The 16889-nt window shown below is 36.1% G+C and overlaps 1 protein-coding gene across 4 annotated transcripts in view; it reads right to left on the minus strand.

Annotated features, from left to right (window-relative positions):
• The window catches only part of ATP13A3 (ATPase 13A3), an 87614-nt gene that overhangs the window by 15652 nt on the left and 55073 nt on the right, over nt 1-16889 (minus strand). For all 4 annotated transcript variants that reach the window (XM_037040125.1, XM_037040136.1, XM_037040145.1 and 1 more), the window contains 11 exons: nt 14513-14637; nt 12634-12809; nt 11971-12093; nt 11812-11891; nt 11086-11128; nt 10886-10995; nt 10497-10593; nt 9321-9393; nt 7250-7427; nt 5585-5772; nt 297-385 (listed from right to left, as the gene is read on the minus strand). In XM_037040125.1, the coding sequence (XP_036896020.1) occupies nt 297-385; nt 5585-5772; nt 7250-7427; nt 9321-9393; nt 10497-10593; nt 10886-10995; nt 11086-11128; nt 11812-11891; nt 11971-12093; nt 12634-12809; nt 14513-14637 (1282 nt within the window). The remainder of the gene's footprint in view (nt 1-296; nt 386-5584; nt 5773-7249; nt 7428-9320; nt 9394-10496; nt 10594-10885; nt 10996-11085; nt 11129-11811; nt 11892-11970; nt 12094-12633; nt 12810-14512; nt 14638-16889) is intronic.

Below are 16889 nucleotides of genomic sequence, written 5' to 3' on the forward strand. Positions count from 1 at the left end.
AATAAAAGCTGCTGTTTTAATTATGCTGTGTTTTTTATTCATTACAGGCTATCTTTGGATCCATGTAACTGTACCTTAGAAAATTCAGAAAGAGGAGGTCCTGGAAAAAAGAAACATAAAATTTAGTCTCTTTCCCCAGTAAAGTAAGAGCAGAGGGACAGATTTTAAGCCACTGCAAACATCCAGAAGTCTCATTTGCTGTGTAAATTAATACTAACGTGTCATTCTGTCACTACCCCAGATATTATCACTCCTCAGACAAGCAGTAATATTCATGTGCTTAAATTAAGCCTTACCTGAAGAACCTGGTCAATAGAGGCAACTGGATGCAACATGATGAATAATATGAAAGCATACAAAGTAATCACAGACACAACAAAAAGATCTGAAAAATAAGGTAAAACAGTTAAATCAGGAAGTTCCTCTATACAAAACGGTGCGCAGCAACAACCGGTACACTGCCAATACTGTCAACCCTAAATTTGGTTTTGAATGCCGAATGCTTCTTCTATTCAGATTGATGACGTACTTAAAGGATGCTCTATGTTATTTCCTAGAGTATGACACATCATTCAGGCCCAAAGGATCCATTTATGTGATATCAAAATAAACAGCATTTTAAGAAGTGAGAGTAGACCTTCATGGACATTTATCTGTATTTCTCCCAGATAGCTCCTGGGTAAGATAATCAAGCCAATAGACAACTCACAAATAGGAGACTAGACTATGTATGGCGAAATGAGATAATCACTTAAACATGTATACAATGACAATTACTGCTGACTGTAAAAATGCTGAATAACATTTATTTCAGTATTAGGTACGTTATAACCCTAAATATAGGCCTTCTAAGTTGAATGAAAGTATATTTCCATTAAGTGAATTCCACTTTTTCATTTGACTTCTTCCCTGAAAATATTTCCACAGAAAATGTTAGCTAAAACCTAAAAACTGAGTTGATTTATTATTTTAAATGTGGGCCACTCCTATGGCTGACTGTGAAAGCTAGGGACAGTAAATCCCACCCAACAGTACTTTGAATCACTTTTCCAGCTCGACAAAAACCCTTCTGCTCGTGGCCCTTTTATTAACTGTGTGCGCACATGCGCGCATGTGTACAAGCACACCCTTACACCATAAGCCACGAAGGAGGCTCAGGAATTTCCTCATTACACTGACAGGCCTCAGCTTTCACCCCCCTTTTTTCCTTTCATCTGATTATTTATTTACAAGTTCCTATTTGAGGTCAGCTTTAAACTCAAACTTTACTAAGACCAAAACTTTATCATGAAGCCTTCATATTGGGTAAAGGAGTCAATATCCTATATTATGAACTGTAAATGAAGGGGTCTCAACAGTAGTATTAAATGTGGGAGTCATTTATAAATATAAACTTTATTAGTATGTTCAAAATTATGGGCTAATATGTATTGTTCTATAAAACAGTTATAAACACACATATTGTTTTCTAGTAAATAAGTTACATAGTCATTCAAATAGCTATTGTGGTCGGTTAAAGAAAAAGTGTTTTGAAAAATGCCAGTTGTAAACACACACACACACACACACACGAACACTAAAAAGAAAAAGGACAAGAAAAAATGGTCAGAATACAAATGCCAAAGAGAGATGTGGAGACAGAACTACTTTTGTTCCAATAAAGTAAAGCCCGTATTTAATGTTTTTCAAATTCTATCGCATTTTCACAGCTATAAGCAAAAACAGATTTGCAATCTAGTTCCTGGCATGTTGCAAGATGAAAAAATTTACTCAGGCACAGAAACTTCTTACATCTACCTCAACACTGTTTCTCAAATCTTCATGCTTTTCTTCTAAAGCAGCCCCCTTTTATCACACCTCTAAAATTCTGCCAAGATCTCTATGCAAAGGAGAAAACAAATAATTGAATGTCCTCTATTTCTCCAGGGAGAGAAAAAGAGACACTATTCATTTGACATGGGAGGTGGATAGCTGGCAGATTTATGTAATCACTCAAATAAAAGGACCAATAAGGACTTCAACCAAGAATGGAAAAAGCAGCTGTGCATTTGAGAGGTATGAGTTTCCAGTACACTACGCTCTCAACCTCACTTCTCCTGGCCTGGTCATTAATTTCTTAGTAATCCTATCAGAGTGCAAGTACTCTTCACCAGAAGACAGCTACCAAAACAAATTCTGTGCTGGTAGTGACTAAGGGCCAGGGGAGTGTGCTCCTTAAGTTAAATATTTAGATTGTTTTAGCTTCTGCCACAAAGCTTGTGAACACAAGCAAGTCATTCTGAGTCAAATTTTACCATAAAGTAGAAATATGAGGGTCCCTTAGGAAAGAGTACATTTAAGTACTTAAAATGCGCAATAATATGTAAACTAAAGTTATTAAATATGTCCCAGCTGATGGCATCAGATTTGTTAATGATACCAGATCCTTTTGATGGAATATGACACCAAAGACACCATAAAGAATTTCCTTCATATTTCCTTTAATGACTCAAAAACAAAACCTCACATAGAGTAGAAAAGCCCACAATACTTCTCTATAGCTGATTTATACCTCTCTCGTTTCTTCCTCAGAAACACTAACTAGGATCTTCTGACCTATAGCCACAAATTTCATCTCTTTATTCCCATGCCCCCTTCCTCACTCAGGTCCTTGTGTTTTAGAAGACCACCTGCAGGGCCGCTAGATAACTGCTCCAATCAATTCAGGCAGGCGAACTGGAAAATGATACATAGGCCAAGAGTAGGAGAGATCCTGGCAAGTAAGTAATAATGCCCTCACAGACTGAGAAGAGACAGATTTCACAAGCAGTCGATTGGGATCAAATAGGAAACTGGCAAAAACTGAAGCCAAAATCCTAAGAAATCACATGTAGTCAAATAAGAGTGCAAGAATTTAGTCATATCGTCATGGCCCTTGAAATGATAAGTATAGTCAAACAATATAACTGAGCTAAGCTAGAGCTGAAAATGGGTAACCACGGACTGAAATTAGATTTTACTTAGAATCAAATAGAATCAGTAGAAGACAGCCAAAAACTCCAGAGAGAATGACTTAAATGTCTAAGATTGATTTTTTAAAAATAATCTCAAGACTGATTTAACAGATTACATTGTTTGGATACAGAGAACAGCAACTGGCAGGCACTAACAAAGAACTATGAACTGTCTATTCTGTAAGTGAAAATAAAAAGCTGTCAGCCCTTGTAAAGCCTTAATCTTTCCCCACTCATTTCCTTCTGTATTTATACTTTACATTGTACATTGCTTTATTTTAGTCCTTTTCTTTCCTACGTTTCTTTCTTTATTCATCATTATTCCAAGATGAGGGAACTCCACAGACAAAAAGATGTGAAAATCAGCAAAACATGCCTCTGTTGCCTTTCCTGCTCCCACTGGATTTTTTGGGAGGCATGTCTCATGACAATGTGCACTCCGTTTATCCGCTCACAGACATGCGCAAGCCACTTAAGAACAAAGGCTTTGTGGCTGTATTTCTGCTGAAATATAATTTTTAATACACATTTTAAAAGCACAGTCCTGTGGTCAACAATTAAGTTTTATTATTTAAGTCAATCTGCAATTAAAAGGGAATACAAAATACCTAAACCTGAAATTTTTTTGAAGTTTCCCAAATATTACAATATAGAAGATGTATTTTAAAAATAGGCTACTAACAGTTCCTCATTCTTTTTTTTTAATTGGAGAAGTATAGACAGGGTGGATTTACTTAGATCTTTAAAACTAACTTTTTCTGATGTGGCTATCATAATTTACTAACCAATCTGAATATCAGTTTTCTTTATACAAAGAAAGCATTGTTCCTTGATAGATGTTTTAGCTATCCTTGGGCATGCTCAGTACTTCCTTGAAATTTAAGAAATATTAAACTGCCCTGGCTGGTGTAGCTCAGTGGATTGAGCATGGACCTGCAAACCAAAGGATCATGGTTCGATTCCCAGTCAGGGCACATGCCTGGGTTGCAGGCCAGTTCCCAGCAGGGGACACACTGGGGGCAACCATACACTGATATTTCTCTCTCTCTCCTTCCTTTCTCCTCTAAAGATAAGTAAAATCTTTAAAAAATATACTAAACTAAAATTAAAGCATGAACATCAATGTCACATATTAAATTCACTTTATAGTAAGTTAAGCTTAATTACCGAGAATTCTATAGTGATACATCTTCTATGGAAGGCTTTTGTCCTACAACACAGTTCCATATGATTGTAACACCGTTCCTAATTGTTACAAAATAATCAGTTCTCTAAAAAAAGGTCAATACACACTTTAATATTATACTTATATTCAAACAGTCTTACCTGCCTAAATACAAAGTAATGAAGCCTGCCATGCAAACCACATTGGGTGTAAGTACAAACAAGGTAACGTATGTGAAAACACCTTGGAAACTCCAGCATGAGATGGAGATACTAGCAGCTGTCACCCCCATGACACATCAGAATCTGTGACCTAACATTCTGCCAACCAGAACACCGGCATTTCTTCACAACCACAGCAAAAGAGTAACCACTATTCACTCCAAGATGCTGCCCTAGTCTAAAGTTTATTACAGAAAAAAAAGAATTAAGTTGTTCCATATATTAATTAGTATATTCTCAATTAAAAAATAAAACTGGCAATTTATACAAGAAAACTGACTTTTTTCCATAAACCGTAATTCTGATCAATCAAAATGCCATGGCAGCATGAATGGACCTGGAGAACATTGTGTGCTAAGTGAAACAAGCCAGTCAGAGGAAGACAAATACTGTATGATCTCACTTGTATGTAGACTCTAATGAACAAAATAAACTAGCAAAGTAGAAACAGAATCAAAGATACAGAGAACAGATGGCTGTCGAAGGGAAGAGGGGTTGGGGTATTGGGTGAAAAGGGTGAAGGAATTTTAAAAAAAACCCAAACTACAGAAAACAGTATGGTGGTTATCAGAGGGAAAGGGTGGTGGGAGGTGAGGAAGAAGGCAAAGGGGGGGGATAAATGGTAGCGGAAAGAGACTCGACTTTGGGTGGTGAACACACAATGCAGTATGAAGATGATGTGTTACAGAATTGTACACTTGAAACCTGTATGGTTTTATTAACCAATGTCACCCCAATAAACTTAATTTACAACAATTTAATTTTTAAAAATGCTATGGCAGATAAGTCTACGAGGCCCAAGTCTCCATCCTATGTGCCCCTTCTGCAGGATGCAAAGCGTATGGAAGTGAAGAATTCCAGGTAAACACTTGGCTGCACCAGTGTCAGAAACGAAGAACAGGCAGCGGTGCTGTGCAGACCGCCCGAAGCACAGCGTATCACCCTCTGTTCCAACTGAGGAACCTCTGTTCCTGCTCCTAATTCTAACTCTGCAATGGACTGTGAAAATAAAAGTTGGAGCCAGAACTAAGGGAATGTGAAAACCAGGAATATTTAGAACTGGTGGCTTTAACTTTAAACTTAGGGTGGAAGCTAACATGAAAACAAGACAGTAAACATATAAATCACAATTTTCACTCTAGTCTTCTTATAGTATTTTTAAAGAAAATAAGCAAGATGGAAACCATAATAAATGTCAAACCTACAATTCTTGTAGCAAGGCTGCCTGAAGGGTTTTCCTTTTGAAAAGGCAATTGCCACTATGAGGTACTGAAAACTGGAGATAAAAAATACTGTGGTATTTTCATAATTTTGTATATTATGTGGATCATCTTCGGTTTCATTGTACAAATGTGAGGCATTCCCATATAGGCTTCCTGTTGTATTACAAGCACTAAAACACACAAAAAATATTTAAATTACTAAATGCAATACCAATTTCCCCCCAAAAAACAATTTTACCTTACCTGCTGTAAGTCACTATTATAAAATAAATAGAAATAAGGTACATAGCAAAAGCTCCAACAATATTAAGCTAAGAGATATAGACCAGGTAGAACACTGAGGATTTTTTCCACTTGAGCCACATTCCAATCAGTGAAAAAATTAGAAGCTTCATTATTAAAAAGCCCCTCTAGCTCTGGCTAGTGTAGCTCAGTGGATTGAGCACGGGATGTGAACCAAAGAGTTGCGGTTCGATTCCCAGTCAGGGCACATGCCTGGGTTGTGGGCCAGGTCCCCAGTGGGGGCCATGTGAGAGGCAACCACACACTGATGTTTCTCTCCCTCTCTTTCTCCTTCCCTTCCCCTCTCTAAATAAATAAATAAATAAAAAGAAATAAAATATTTAAAAAAACCCTTTAGCTTTTAAAATTTTGTTAGTAATTTTAGCATAGTAAGGATAAACAGATCTTGGGTTTGACCTTGGCTCTACCACTTTCTAGCTGTAACTGAGTAAATACTATTTAATTCCTGAGCCCATTATCCTGATCTGTAAGTGTGATACCACCTGCTCATTCACAGGGTCACTGTCAGGAATGAGTAAAGTAACATATGCAAATGTGCAGCAACACACTTGGCACTGAGATGGCCTTCAGTATTCTCCAGCTATGGCTCTCTCATCTCTACCTCTAGGGGGGCAAAACTGTCAAACACAGGTCCAAGTATGAGAAGCCCCAGTATCCATTACTAAAACAGCCGTAAGAAGCACAGTCAAGTGGTAAAAAAATGTTAATGAGCTACAAATCTGGAAAGACTCTTAAGAACAATCTCACCTATTCTTTTTCATACGCAGTGTTTATATTTACATATAAGCAAACAGTAATATTAAGTTTCTAAAACTTTTAAAAACTTTTAAAGATAAGCAATCTCCTTCAACCAAACTAATGTTTGCACCTGAAAAGTTAAATCTACAAAATTACCTTAGTGACTTGCTTGTATGTTTAATTAATTAATGTTATCATGATCTGTGAACTGTAGGCTCTACCTTAAAAAATACTACTTCTAAAAAAAAGAATTTAGGTTTTAAAATGTCATTTCCTACACTGGGGTTAGGAAAGTTAGATGCACCCACATTCTGGGTTTAGAAGAGACCCTAATGATTAATTTCAACACTCTCATTTGCAGATAAGGAAAGCAAGGCTCAGTAGCAAATTAAGAAACTGGTCCAATGTCCCCATCTTGGCAGCGATTACTGAAATCTCGCCAGACCGTCTTCTTACAGACTGAAGTTATTGTGATATAAAGTCAAATACAGGCCAAATTATTTAAGTGTGTAATCAAACTGCACGCAAAACTTTGATATAAATTTTTTACGTACATGTATATTATACATACTTTACACAAATTTTTAAATGAATTGACCAACTTACTCTGAATGTGGGTGCCATACTTCATACCAAGGTTGCTGCTTGACCCAAAAAAAGCCCAAAGACTGAAACGCAATGCAAATGATGATCTGAGACAAAACGGAGAAGAGCAGCGCTCCCGATATGAGGCCTGACGGTGGTCTTTGTGCCACAAGCTCCTTCCATGCAGGATTTAAACTCACTATGTTGAGAAGAAAAGGATGACAGGTTTATAGCTAAATTAATTTGTCACTATAAAATACATAAGCAGATTAATTTAGGAACTTAAAAAATTTGTTTTTGTCTAATGAATGTTTCATATGAAAAATGTCCAAAAACCAAGCCAGATGTCCATAAATAATCTGTAAATGGAAACAATTTAAGGTTTTTAAAAAATGACTCAGGAGTACTTTTAAAATCAGTCTAATGAAATTCAGAGGAAACATTAATACAAGTAAAAAGAATATTAAATATAAGCATATAGACTAAGATTAATCGCCACCCTGTATATTTAACTAAGAACTTATTTTTAAATTTTTAATTGTAAAACTACAGGTAAATTAACACATATTTCTTCTTCTTAATAAGACATTAAAAGGTTTGAAGCAATATAAACATAACAGTAACATTAGAAAAGCCCTTGATTACTTATTAAACTGGTATCCACGAAGTGTCTCCACTGTCAAGTTTCCATTTGTTTCTTTGTACATAAATAATCTGCATATTGACACTATGTAAAAATCTCTTTCCTCATCAAACTTTTATTCACTAGTTTTAGCATCCATTCGAGACTGTCTAAGTAAGTCATTCTCAAGCAACATGATTTTGCCCTCAGGGTACACCTGATAATGTCTGAAGATACTATTGGCTGTTGCAACTTGGAGAGTGTGTTACTGGCATCTAGCCGGATAGAGGTCAGAGATGCTGGTAGCGCCCTACAATGCACAGGATAGTCCCTCACAATAAAAAAAATTACCTGGCCTAAGCCCTGGCTGGTGTAGCTCAGTGGATTGAGCGTGGGCTTCGAACCAAGGGGTTGCTGGTTTGATTCCCAGTCAGGGCACATGCCTGGGTTGTGGGCCAGGTCCCCAGTGGGGGCCATGTGACAGGCAACCACACATTCATGTCTCTCTCCCTCTCTTTCCGCCTCCCTTCCTCCTCTCTCAAAATAAATAAATAAAATCTTTAAAAAAAAAAAAAAAAAAACACTTTCCTTTTGGGGAAAAAAAATTTACCTGGCCTAAAATGTCAGTAAGACCAGGCAGGATCTTTCCATGGTTTAAGTCCCTCATTCCTTCTGTATTTATTAGTTAGCATTTTACTGTAAGGAAGAACTTTTCCTTCTCTCTCATTTATTCACTCTTTTATTCCTTTGTTTACTGCCTGTCTGCCTGCCTGCCAATATCAACTTGTAAATTTTCATTTGATTAAATGGGTCGGATCCCATTACCATCATTATTTACTTTGATGTGATCACCAATACTAGAAAAAAAAATCTTCTGTCTCCTTATAAGATGTATGTATAAGGAATGCTTGTGATATTCCCACCAGGAAATCACAGCCCAAATCTAATGAGAATACATCAGAACTGTCACGAGGCCTTCCAAAAAAGGCTGATGCTATATTCTGGATTAAAGAAGACTAAATAGACATGATAATTACATGAAGTCTGTGAACCCTGACTAGATCCTGGGCTAGGGAACTGGGGAAAAAGGTATAAAGGACATTATTAGAATATATGACAAAACATATGAATATCAGCTATAGATAAGATTGTATCAACGTTAAATTTCCTATATTTATAATTGTGTTTAATTATATAATAGAATGGCTTTACTTTTAGGCAACATACTAAAATATTCAGAGGGAAAGGAGCAAAATAAACAAACTTATTCTTAAATATTTCAGAAAGAGTGAAGGGAAAAAAATAAAATAAATGGGGCAAAATATAAGCTATTGGTAATAATGGGAATATTCACAAGAAATCTGGAGAGGTATGCACAGTATTATGATTACTGATATAAATTTACCAAAGTTCAGTAAGTCACATTAGAATTTTGTATGCTTTGAAATTATAACAAAACAAAATACTCACTTGTAAATACCACCACCAAAATGATTGCCAGATCAATGAAGAGAAACTGGAAATCTCCTAGGTTACTTAACACCTACAGAAATAATTTTTAAAAACATAATTAGTTTTCAGGAACTATTTTCATACCACTTTTTTCTGGTTTTAGTTTTTCTGCACCCGCTATTATTACTACTAAATGGTACTTGGACCTGATGAAAAAGTTAAATACATTTGCCATTCAAATCAGTGAAATATAATGTATTTGCAAACATTCAATTTAATATATTAGTGTAAAAGGCATCTCCTTATAATTCATTCAATAAAAATCTTTCAAACGTTTTCTGGCAAGAGGAAAACACAAACTTTTACTCACAATATTCAATATCCTTGAATATTAGTATCTTGGAAGTCTCCTTAATTTCTAACAACATCCCTCCTCACACTATCTACAAATTATAAAAAAGTACAGTTTTGCAAAGATGCCTTGGAATGTCACCAATGTTCGTTTAGACTCACAGGGTGTCCAACCTTTTGGCGTCTCTGCACCACACTGGAAGAAGCAGCGTTGTCTTGGGCCACACATTAAATACCCAAACACTAACAAAAACTGATGAGCAAAAAAAAAAGTTTTCAGTACATTTACGTTTTTGTGTTGGGCCTCATTCATAGCCATCCTGGGCTGCATGCTGCCTGTGGGCTGGACACCACGGACAGAGATATGTCTAAAGTAAGATCACTTCAAGTGTAAAATCAGATGGAGTACCTAGGGACACCACTGTCCAAGCTTTTTCTCCAAACTCATAATGCCCTACAACTATGGCTGAAACACCTTTTCTCATTCTGGACTTTTCTTGCAAATCTACTGCAAAGTTAACTGTACTTCTAAAATATGTCACAGCTTGACATTTGGAAGAATTCTAAGAGAGACGTCCAATCTGTGCTAAGGCAAAAAACAAACAAAGAATCATCTTTTGTTCACAAGATTCAGCCCCAGTTGTTGGCCTTAAGGAAAATGTTATTCCATATTAATGAAATTTTTCAATTTGCTACACAAAACATAGTAAACTACAGAAACATTCATAGCTACTTAAGTTTCAGAATTAATGGGTGCATTCAAAATCAAACATATAGGCCCAAATCTTAATTTAAATGTGTCTAACACTAAGTGCCCTCTCTGTATGCAGTATCAGTACTCACGGAATACAGTAGAGTAACACTGAAGTATTGTATAATGCTGTACAAAGCCATAAATTTAAACACACAGAAGGAAGTCATTAAAGCAGCACGGCCTTCCCTGTGAAAACAAATGTTGGCATGTGAATAAAGGCATTTTAAACTCCTCCCCTAAACCACAATCATATCTTGACAAATGAACATCTACATTTAACAGCTACAATAAAGCACATTTCTACCCAAAGAACTAAGCCAAAACAGAACTGCAAGAAATGAGGAGTAAAAGTCAATCTATTGCTAATAAGTTAATATAAAATATACCAAACAAATTCACATCAGTTTCTATGATAAATTTATTTTATTTTATTAAAGCAAGCAAAAGAGGTTATGGGAAAATTTTCAATTTGAACTACCTGATAAGGTTTGGCACACAGGAAATACTAGGAGTTTTGGAGGTAAAGGGGGATGCCACTGAAGCCTCAAGCTCTGATAAGGAAATTCCTCCATGCGCCCTCTTCAGAGCCTAAAAGTTTGAAAAAGGAAAGTGGCTGAGTTTTGTGAATGTGCCTTAGATGAGTAAAGAAGGAACTATAAATCACAAAATTGTACTTACACCACAATCATTTGCACCATCACCACACATCCCAACAAAGTAACTAGGAAACAAAAATTTGTTAAGATTTTGATTAATTTCTTAAAATATACAATATTTAATTAAAGATTTCTCCAATATAGTATTATGGAGAGCTAAGAAACCAAGATTTTCCCAGTGAAACAAACAAATCTTTTCATTACAATGACCATAGGTGTGTTGCTTTGCAAACAGCACCAGCCTGCATCTCACATGACCTGGGTATTGTCCTATTTCTGTCACAAGATGGACAAATCAGTTTCTCATTTTGAGATCTCAATTTCCTTTTGGTTCACAGGCCAGCACTCCATCCACTGAGCCACACAAGCCAGGGCCCCTGAGTTTCCTAATCTTTAGAGCAAAGTACTTGGGCTTGCATAGACTCTAGGCACTTACTTTAGAGCTATCAGTAAAAAGTTCTCCCTTAAAAACTTGAAACATAATAATTTACTAAAACTATACAGTAATTTCTGTCAAACTGAAATGAATGAACTCTACCTCACAGATTACCCAGAATAGAAATTGTTGCTATTGTACTTCAGCTGCAAGACCCTATATGAGCACATAAGCCTCTTTTAAATAGACAAACTTATCACCTATCTAATAGGGGACAATATTATACATGTGAAATATTAGTTCTTAATACTTTTGGGGGGTTGAAAATGACACGATTCAATTTTAAGAAAACACAAGCACACCAATACTTACTCTACATTTTGCAGTGCTTCTATCAACTGCGTCTTCTGATCAGGTGCCATACGAGCAAACACGGTGCCGTGCAACATCAACTGGGAAAAATATGAATTTCTTTAAAATACTGTTAACAATGTATTCATGTCAATGCATACACAAACCCAAATGACTCACCTTAGGAACAAGGTCTTGAAAATGCTCCAGTATCACTGAAAATGATTTTCCATTCATGGCAAAATGGTAACGAGTCACCTGAAGATCCTCTAAGCTATTATGGGCCAATTTAATTGGAATAGCCTGTGTATATGACATTCAGAACAATATTTAGGTAGCCAAACCAAGTAATACTACCTTATTTTAAAGACAGTAGATCCAAAACTAAATTCTTTCATTTGATATTTTATTTAAGACATTGAAGTGAGTTTAACATTTATAAAATGAATGTTATAAGTGAGCTACAACATTTATGAAAGTAAAGGGAAACACAATTTTAAGGGGATTTATGTTTATTAAAAAATGAAAAATTTAAAGAAGGCTAAATATCTGCTTCAATTTGAAATGACCCATGAACTGAATATTATTGCCCACTTGCATCATTTATCACTACTTTTAACTTAGGATAAATCTTTGGAATTTGTATACTTAAAATTGTGCTTCTCAACTATATCTAACTATCAAAATTTAAACATTGAGATTCCGGACTCTAATGATTCAGAAACCCAGGCTTCTGTTTTTATTTACTTTTCATTTTGTTGTATTTTAATGAACCACATTTTAATTCTTTAGACTAAACTAAAACAAGCAAGCTACAAAAGAGAAAATTCATCTTGACATTACCTCCGAGTCAATTGCTAATGAACTACTGCACTGTGTCAGGGAGTCTGCATAATGCCAATTGATCTTGGCCACTTTGCCATCCTTTGGAGGTAACGCTTCAGCAACAATAACTTTATCCTGAGGTAGTATCATTCCACAGTCTCTGGCCACAGAGACAGCAGTCAACATGTTGTCGCCTAATTTTCAAAATGTTGAAAACACATAAAAATTAAAATAGGAACATAAATGTATTAACCAACAAGTATTTATTCAGAATCTACTAGGGTCCCCTACCCACAGGCTGAGCAAAATGAAGATAATGTATGATCTTTAATTTTGGAGCTTAAAAATAATAAAATCAGAACATACTTATCAAAGAAAGCCTCAAATATCTCATGCATATATATACTAAATAGTCAGAACCTTCTAACCCACAATTTTTAAAACCAAATACATTCTCAATCTTTTTGAGTCATTCACTAGTAGTGTCCATTTAATACCTGACACAGTGCTACATGCAGAGCAGGTATTGCTCAATAAATATTTGTTGAAATAGCCTAGAAGTGACTGGTGATCTGCACAAGAATACTAAAGTAGTATCATAGAAAAAGGAAAAAAGGATGAGTTACAAAAGGAAGACTACACAAAACTAAAAGATAAACAAGACAATAAGAATATAATCTTTACGGCCCTGGCTGGTGTAGCTCAGTGGATTGAGCGCTGATCTGCGAACCACACGATCACGGTTTGATTCCCAGTCAGGGCACATGCCTGGGTTGCAGGCCAGTTCCCTGCGGGGGACTCATGAGAGGCAACCATACATTGATATTTCTCTCCTTCCCTTCCTCTCTAAAGATAAATAAATAAAATCTTTAAAAAAAAGAATATAATCTTTACGAAATGTAAAGAGAAGCAAGACAGGTAACTTCTTAGTCATGAGAAGGAAAGAAGAGCAGCACTCTATGAACAAGATCAAGAGAAGAAAATGTCAGCTCACAGGAGAAGCTGGCAAAGGCCTTGGGAGCCCACTGCTATCAGAACTGAGGGGCAGCATTATTTTTCCCCCAAACTCCACACTCTTTTTCCAAGGGTGCCTCCCTGTAACCAGGCAGACCCCTTGGAACAAGAGAGCCATAGTCAGTCACGGCACAGAAAGAGACAGAGATGGAAAGTGCTCTGAAGGCGTCATAAAAACCAAGAACTGCTGGGACACTAATAAATTTAGTTCTTGAGCTATATAGTAATAAGTATGCTACCAGTTGAATCTCACAGTCTAAAGCACGAAAATGTGTTCAGGCCTTTACCACGTAAGTCTTGCTGAACACATAAAAGCCGTAAGTGAGTATCTTTAAAGTGAACATATTTTTTTAAATATTTTATTTATTTTTAGAGAGAGGAGGAGGGAAAGGGAAAGAAAGGGAGAGAAATACCAGTGTGCGGTTGCTTCTCACTCAACCCAGGCACGTGCCCTGACTGGGAATCAAACCAGCAAGCCTCTGGTTCACAGGCCCACACTCAATCCACTGGGCCACATCACCCAGGGCCATAAGTGAATACCTTAATTCTGATCATTTACATTAAGAAAAAAAATACTCAGAGCTGCCACTATTTCACACAGCTAAGGAATGGCAACTATCTAATATTACCAATACTACTATAACAGCAGGAGGATCAGTCAGATATAGTAGTTATACTCTATAAATAGAATTTTTTAGACCTCAAAAGGGTATTGCAATGTTATCTTCTACCTTGAAAAATATTCAGAGCTGAAACAGGGCAATGTAGGATGGAGCCACTATATAATAGGCTTTTATAATGAACTGATCATTCCTCAGTATTATATATCTTGAACTCTAAGAGTCACACTCAATTTTTTCTGTGTCCTTTTATAAAGTCTAACCTGTGACCATGACAGTGCGAATGTTGGCTTTATGCAAATCTTCAAGTACTGCAGGGGTTTCTTGCTTTAATTTGTTCTGCATTATAATTAATCCCATAAAATCCATGTTGTTTTCAATGGCATCTCTACAGAAAAAGAAATGTTAACACATAATGGTTTAGTCTCTTTATTTTCTCTTTATATTGATAAAGCAACTGAAAATATCCATAAATTATAAACGAAGACATTTCATATACAGAAATAAACCCTACGTGTTTGAGTTCAGTATCTCAAAAATTTTCAACCTGGAAAAACAATTAATTCCCAAGAAATGCATTTTGAAATTAAATTTCACCCATTTAAATGCAGGAATGTAGGAGTCATTTGGAAAGGTACAGTTGCTTTCCACATCCCCAGGTGGGACCCGGGGACCAATCCCCATGCAGATATCAAGGGAGAACTGTATACATTCATAAGACACTAAACACTTGTAGTATTAAGGAATGTTCATCTTGTGCCCTACAAACCAAATAAGCAAGCATAAATAAATCTGTTTTTACTGTCCCCATACAACATACACTAACTTCAGTAAAAGTAAAAAGAAAAAAAAACCTGTCCCATAAGCACATTAGATACAATCATACTACATTCATTTTCAAGTTTTTGATGAATTTTATAAAATTCTTGATCAACTTGTTGATCCCTGAAGTGTGATCTAAGAAGCATTAGCAATCCAAAGAGATCTACTTGGAACCCACAGATAAGTCTTTTAGAATATTTATTCATGCTCAATAGTTATCAAGACACTATTCCTTCAAATAGCTGACTATATAATGAATGCATCAAGTATATGGTAGTCATTGGGATGTCAAGGATGAAAAGGCATGATCTCTACTCTCAATATGCTTTTGTGAGGAAACAGGCAAGCAAGCAAGGATGTGTACAAAAATAATATACACTTCAGCACTATAATAGAGATGAAGTCTGTTCAGTGATGGTTGTGTTAAGAAATCTGTAGCTACCAAAATTAAATCAGAGATTTTTTTTCCAATGGAGAAAGGGAGCTTGAGGTTAGGGATCGAAATTTCAGACCTGCAGTAACCAAGTGGTTTTTCTACACAAAATTTAACAAAAGTCCTTTACATGGCTATATACCTAAACATCTTCAAAATGTATTTTATAACAATGGATGCTAAAGGGGTTAAAAAGTAGAAAACTTAACACAAATGATATTACTGGTGGCAACAGGAGAAAGCAAGCCTTGAAGCCTAAAAATGCAATTCAAAGCACAAAGCTCTACAAACATGGAACTACTCAGTCAAAAGCACTGCAGCCATTTTCCTATGAGGTACTAGCAGTTTCTGGCTGCAGCTGGTTTCCTAACTTTCCTATGACACAGGTCATAGAAATTTTGCCCTCTCTTGAATGAATAGTACAATATTTAATTCAAGATACAAAGGTTCAACCTATTCTCAGAAGGCATAATGAAAGCACAGAGAAGGCCTCAGTTGAAGGATGAGGATGAAGGGCAGCAGAGAGAAAAGTAGATAGGGAAGGACAGGGTATTCTGTGTAGAAGAAACAGCCTATCTGAGGGCATTCGTGTGTGGTCATCAGAGAGTGACAGTTCTGCCACAACTGGTGAAGTTGCATCTTGAAATCCTAGATGAAAAGGGATGTCTGACTATAACATGCTCAAGCACTACAGTCAACTCGTTAGTCCTTAGAAGGGAAATAGCAAAAGGTGGAGCTGTGGAGAAGGAAAAAAAAACCCTAATATGCCCCTCACAGGAATCAGGATATAATATTTTACATTTTGGCTCCGAGTCATGCATATGTATCAGATCATTTAGTTATTGCTTTTGGGGGGGGGGGGAACATTCAAGATTAGACCACATCCCTCAAATACTGTTTTATAGTTAGAACTCTAATGTAGTTTTCCTTTCAGTTAATCTGGCTACCCACTCTACTCCTGCAGTTCTCACTCAGAATAACAGGACTGTAATACAAACACTTTTTACTTAACTTGTCTAGAATAATGTAACTAAAGTTCTAATAGTCCACAATTTAATCACTGCCCTATTGGTGACTATTATGTTATCTGTACTATTTAAACATGAACTTACACACATGAGCAGTATTCTTCAGGGTAGAGTCCTAAAACTGCACTAGCTAGGTCAAATGATATAAGCAAATTTAAATGTTCTTTAAGATTTACAACAGTGTAGTAGCAATATGTCATTCGTCACAATTTTCTCAGACCTTTGCTAATACTTGCTACTATCAAACTTGCTAATTTCGCCAACTTCAGGAAAAATGTGATGTCACATTGTAGTTTTATTTTGTAGTTCCCCAAGAATTAGAGTGTCCTACCTATCATTTTCACTATCATGTGTTCA

The sequence above is a fragment of the Sturnira hondurensis genome, unplaced genomic scaffold (genome assembly GCF_014824575.4).
Source record: "Sturnira hondurensis isolate 20B ecotype Veracruz unplaced genomic scaffold, ASM1482457v3 Scaffold0000396, whole genome shotgun sequence".
Taxonomy (NCBI): Eukaryota; Metazoa; Chordata; class Mammalia; order Chiroptera; family Phyllostomidae; genus Sturnira; species Sturnira hondurensis.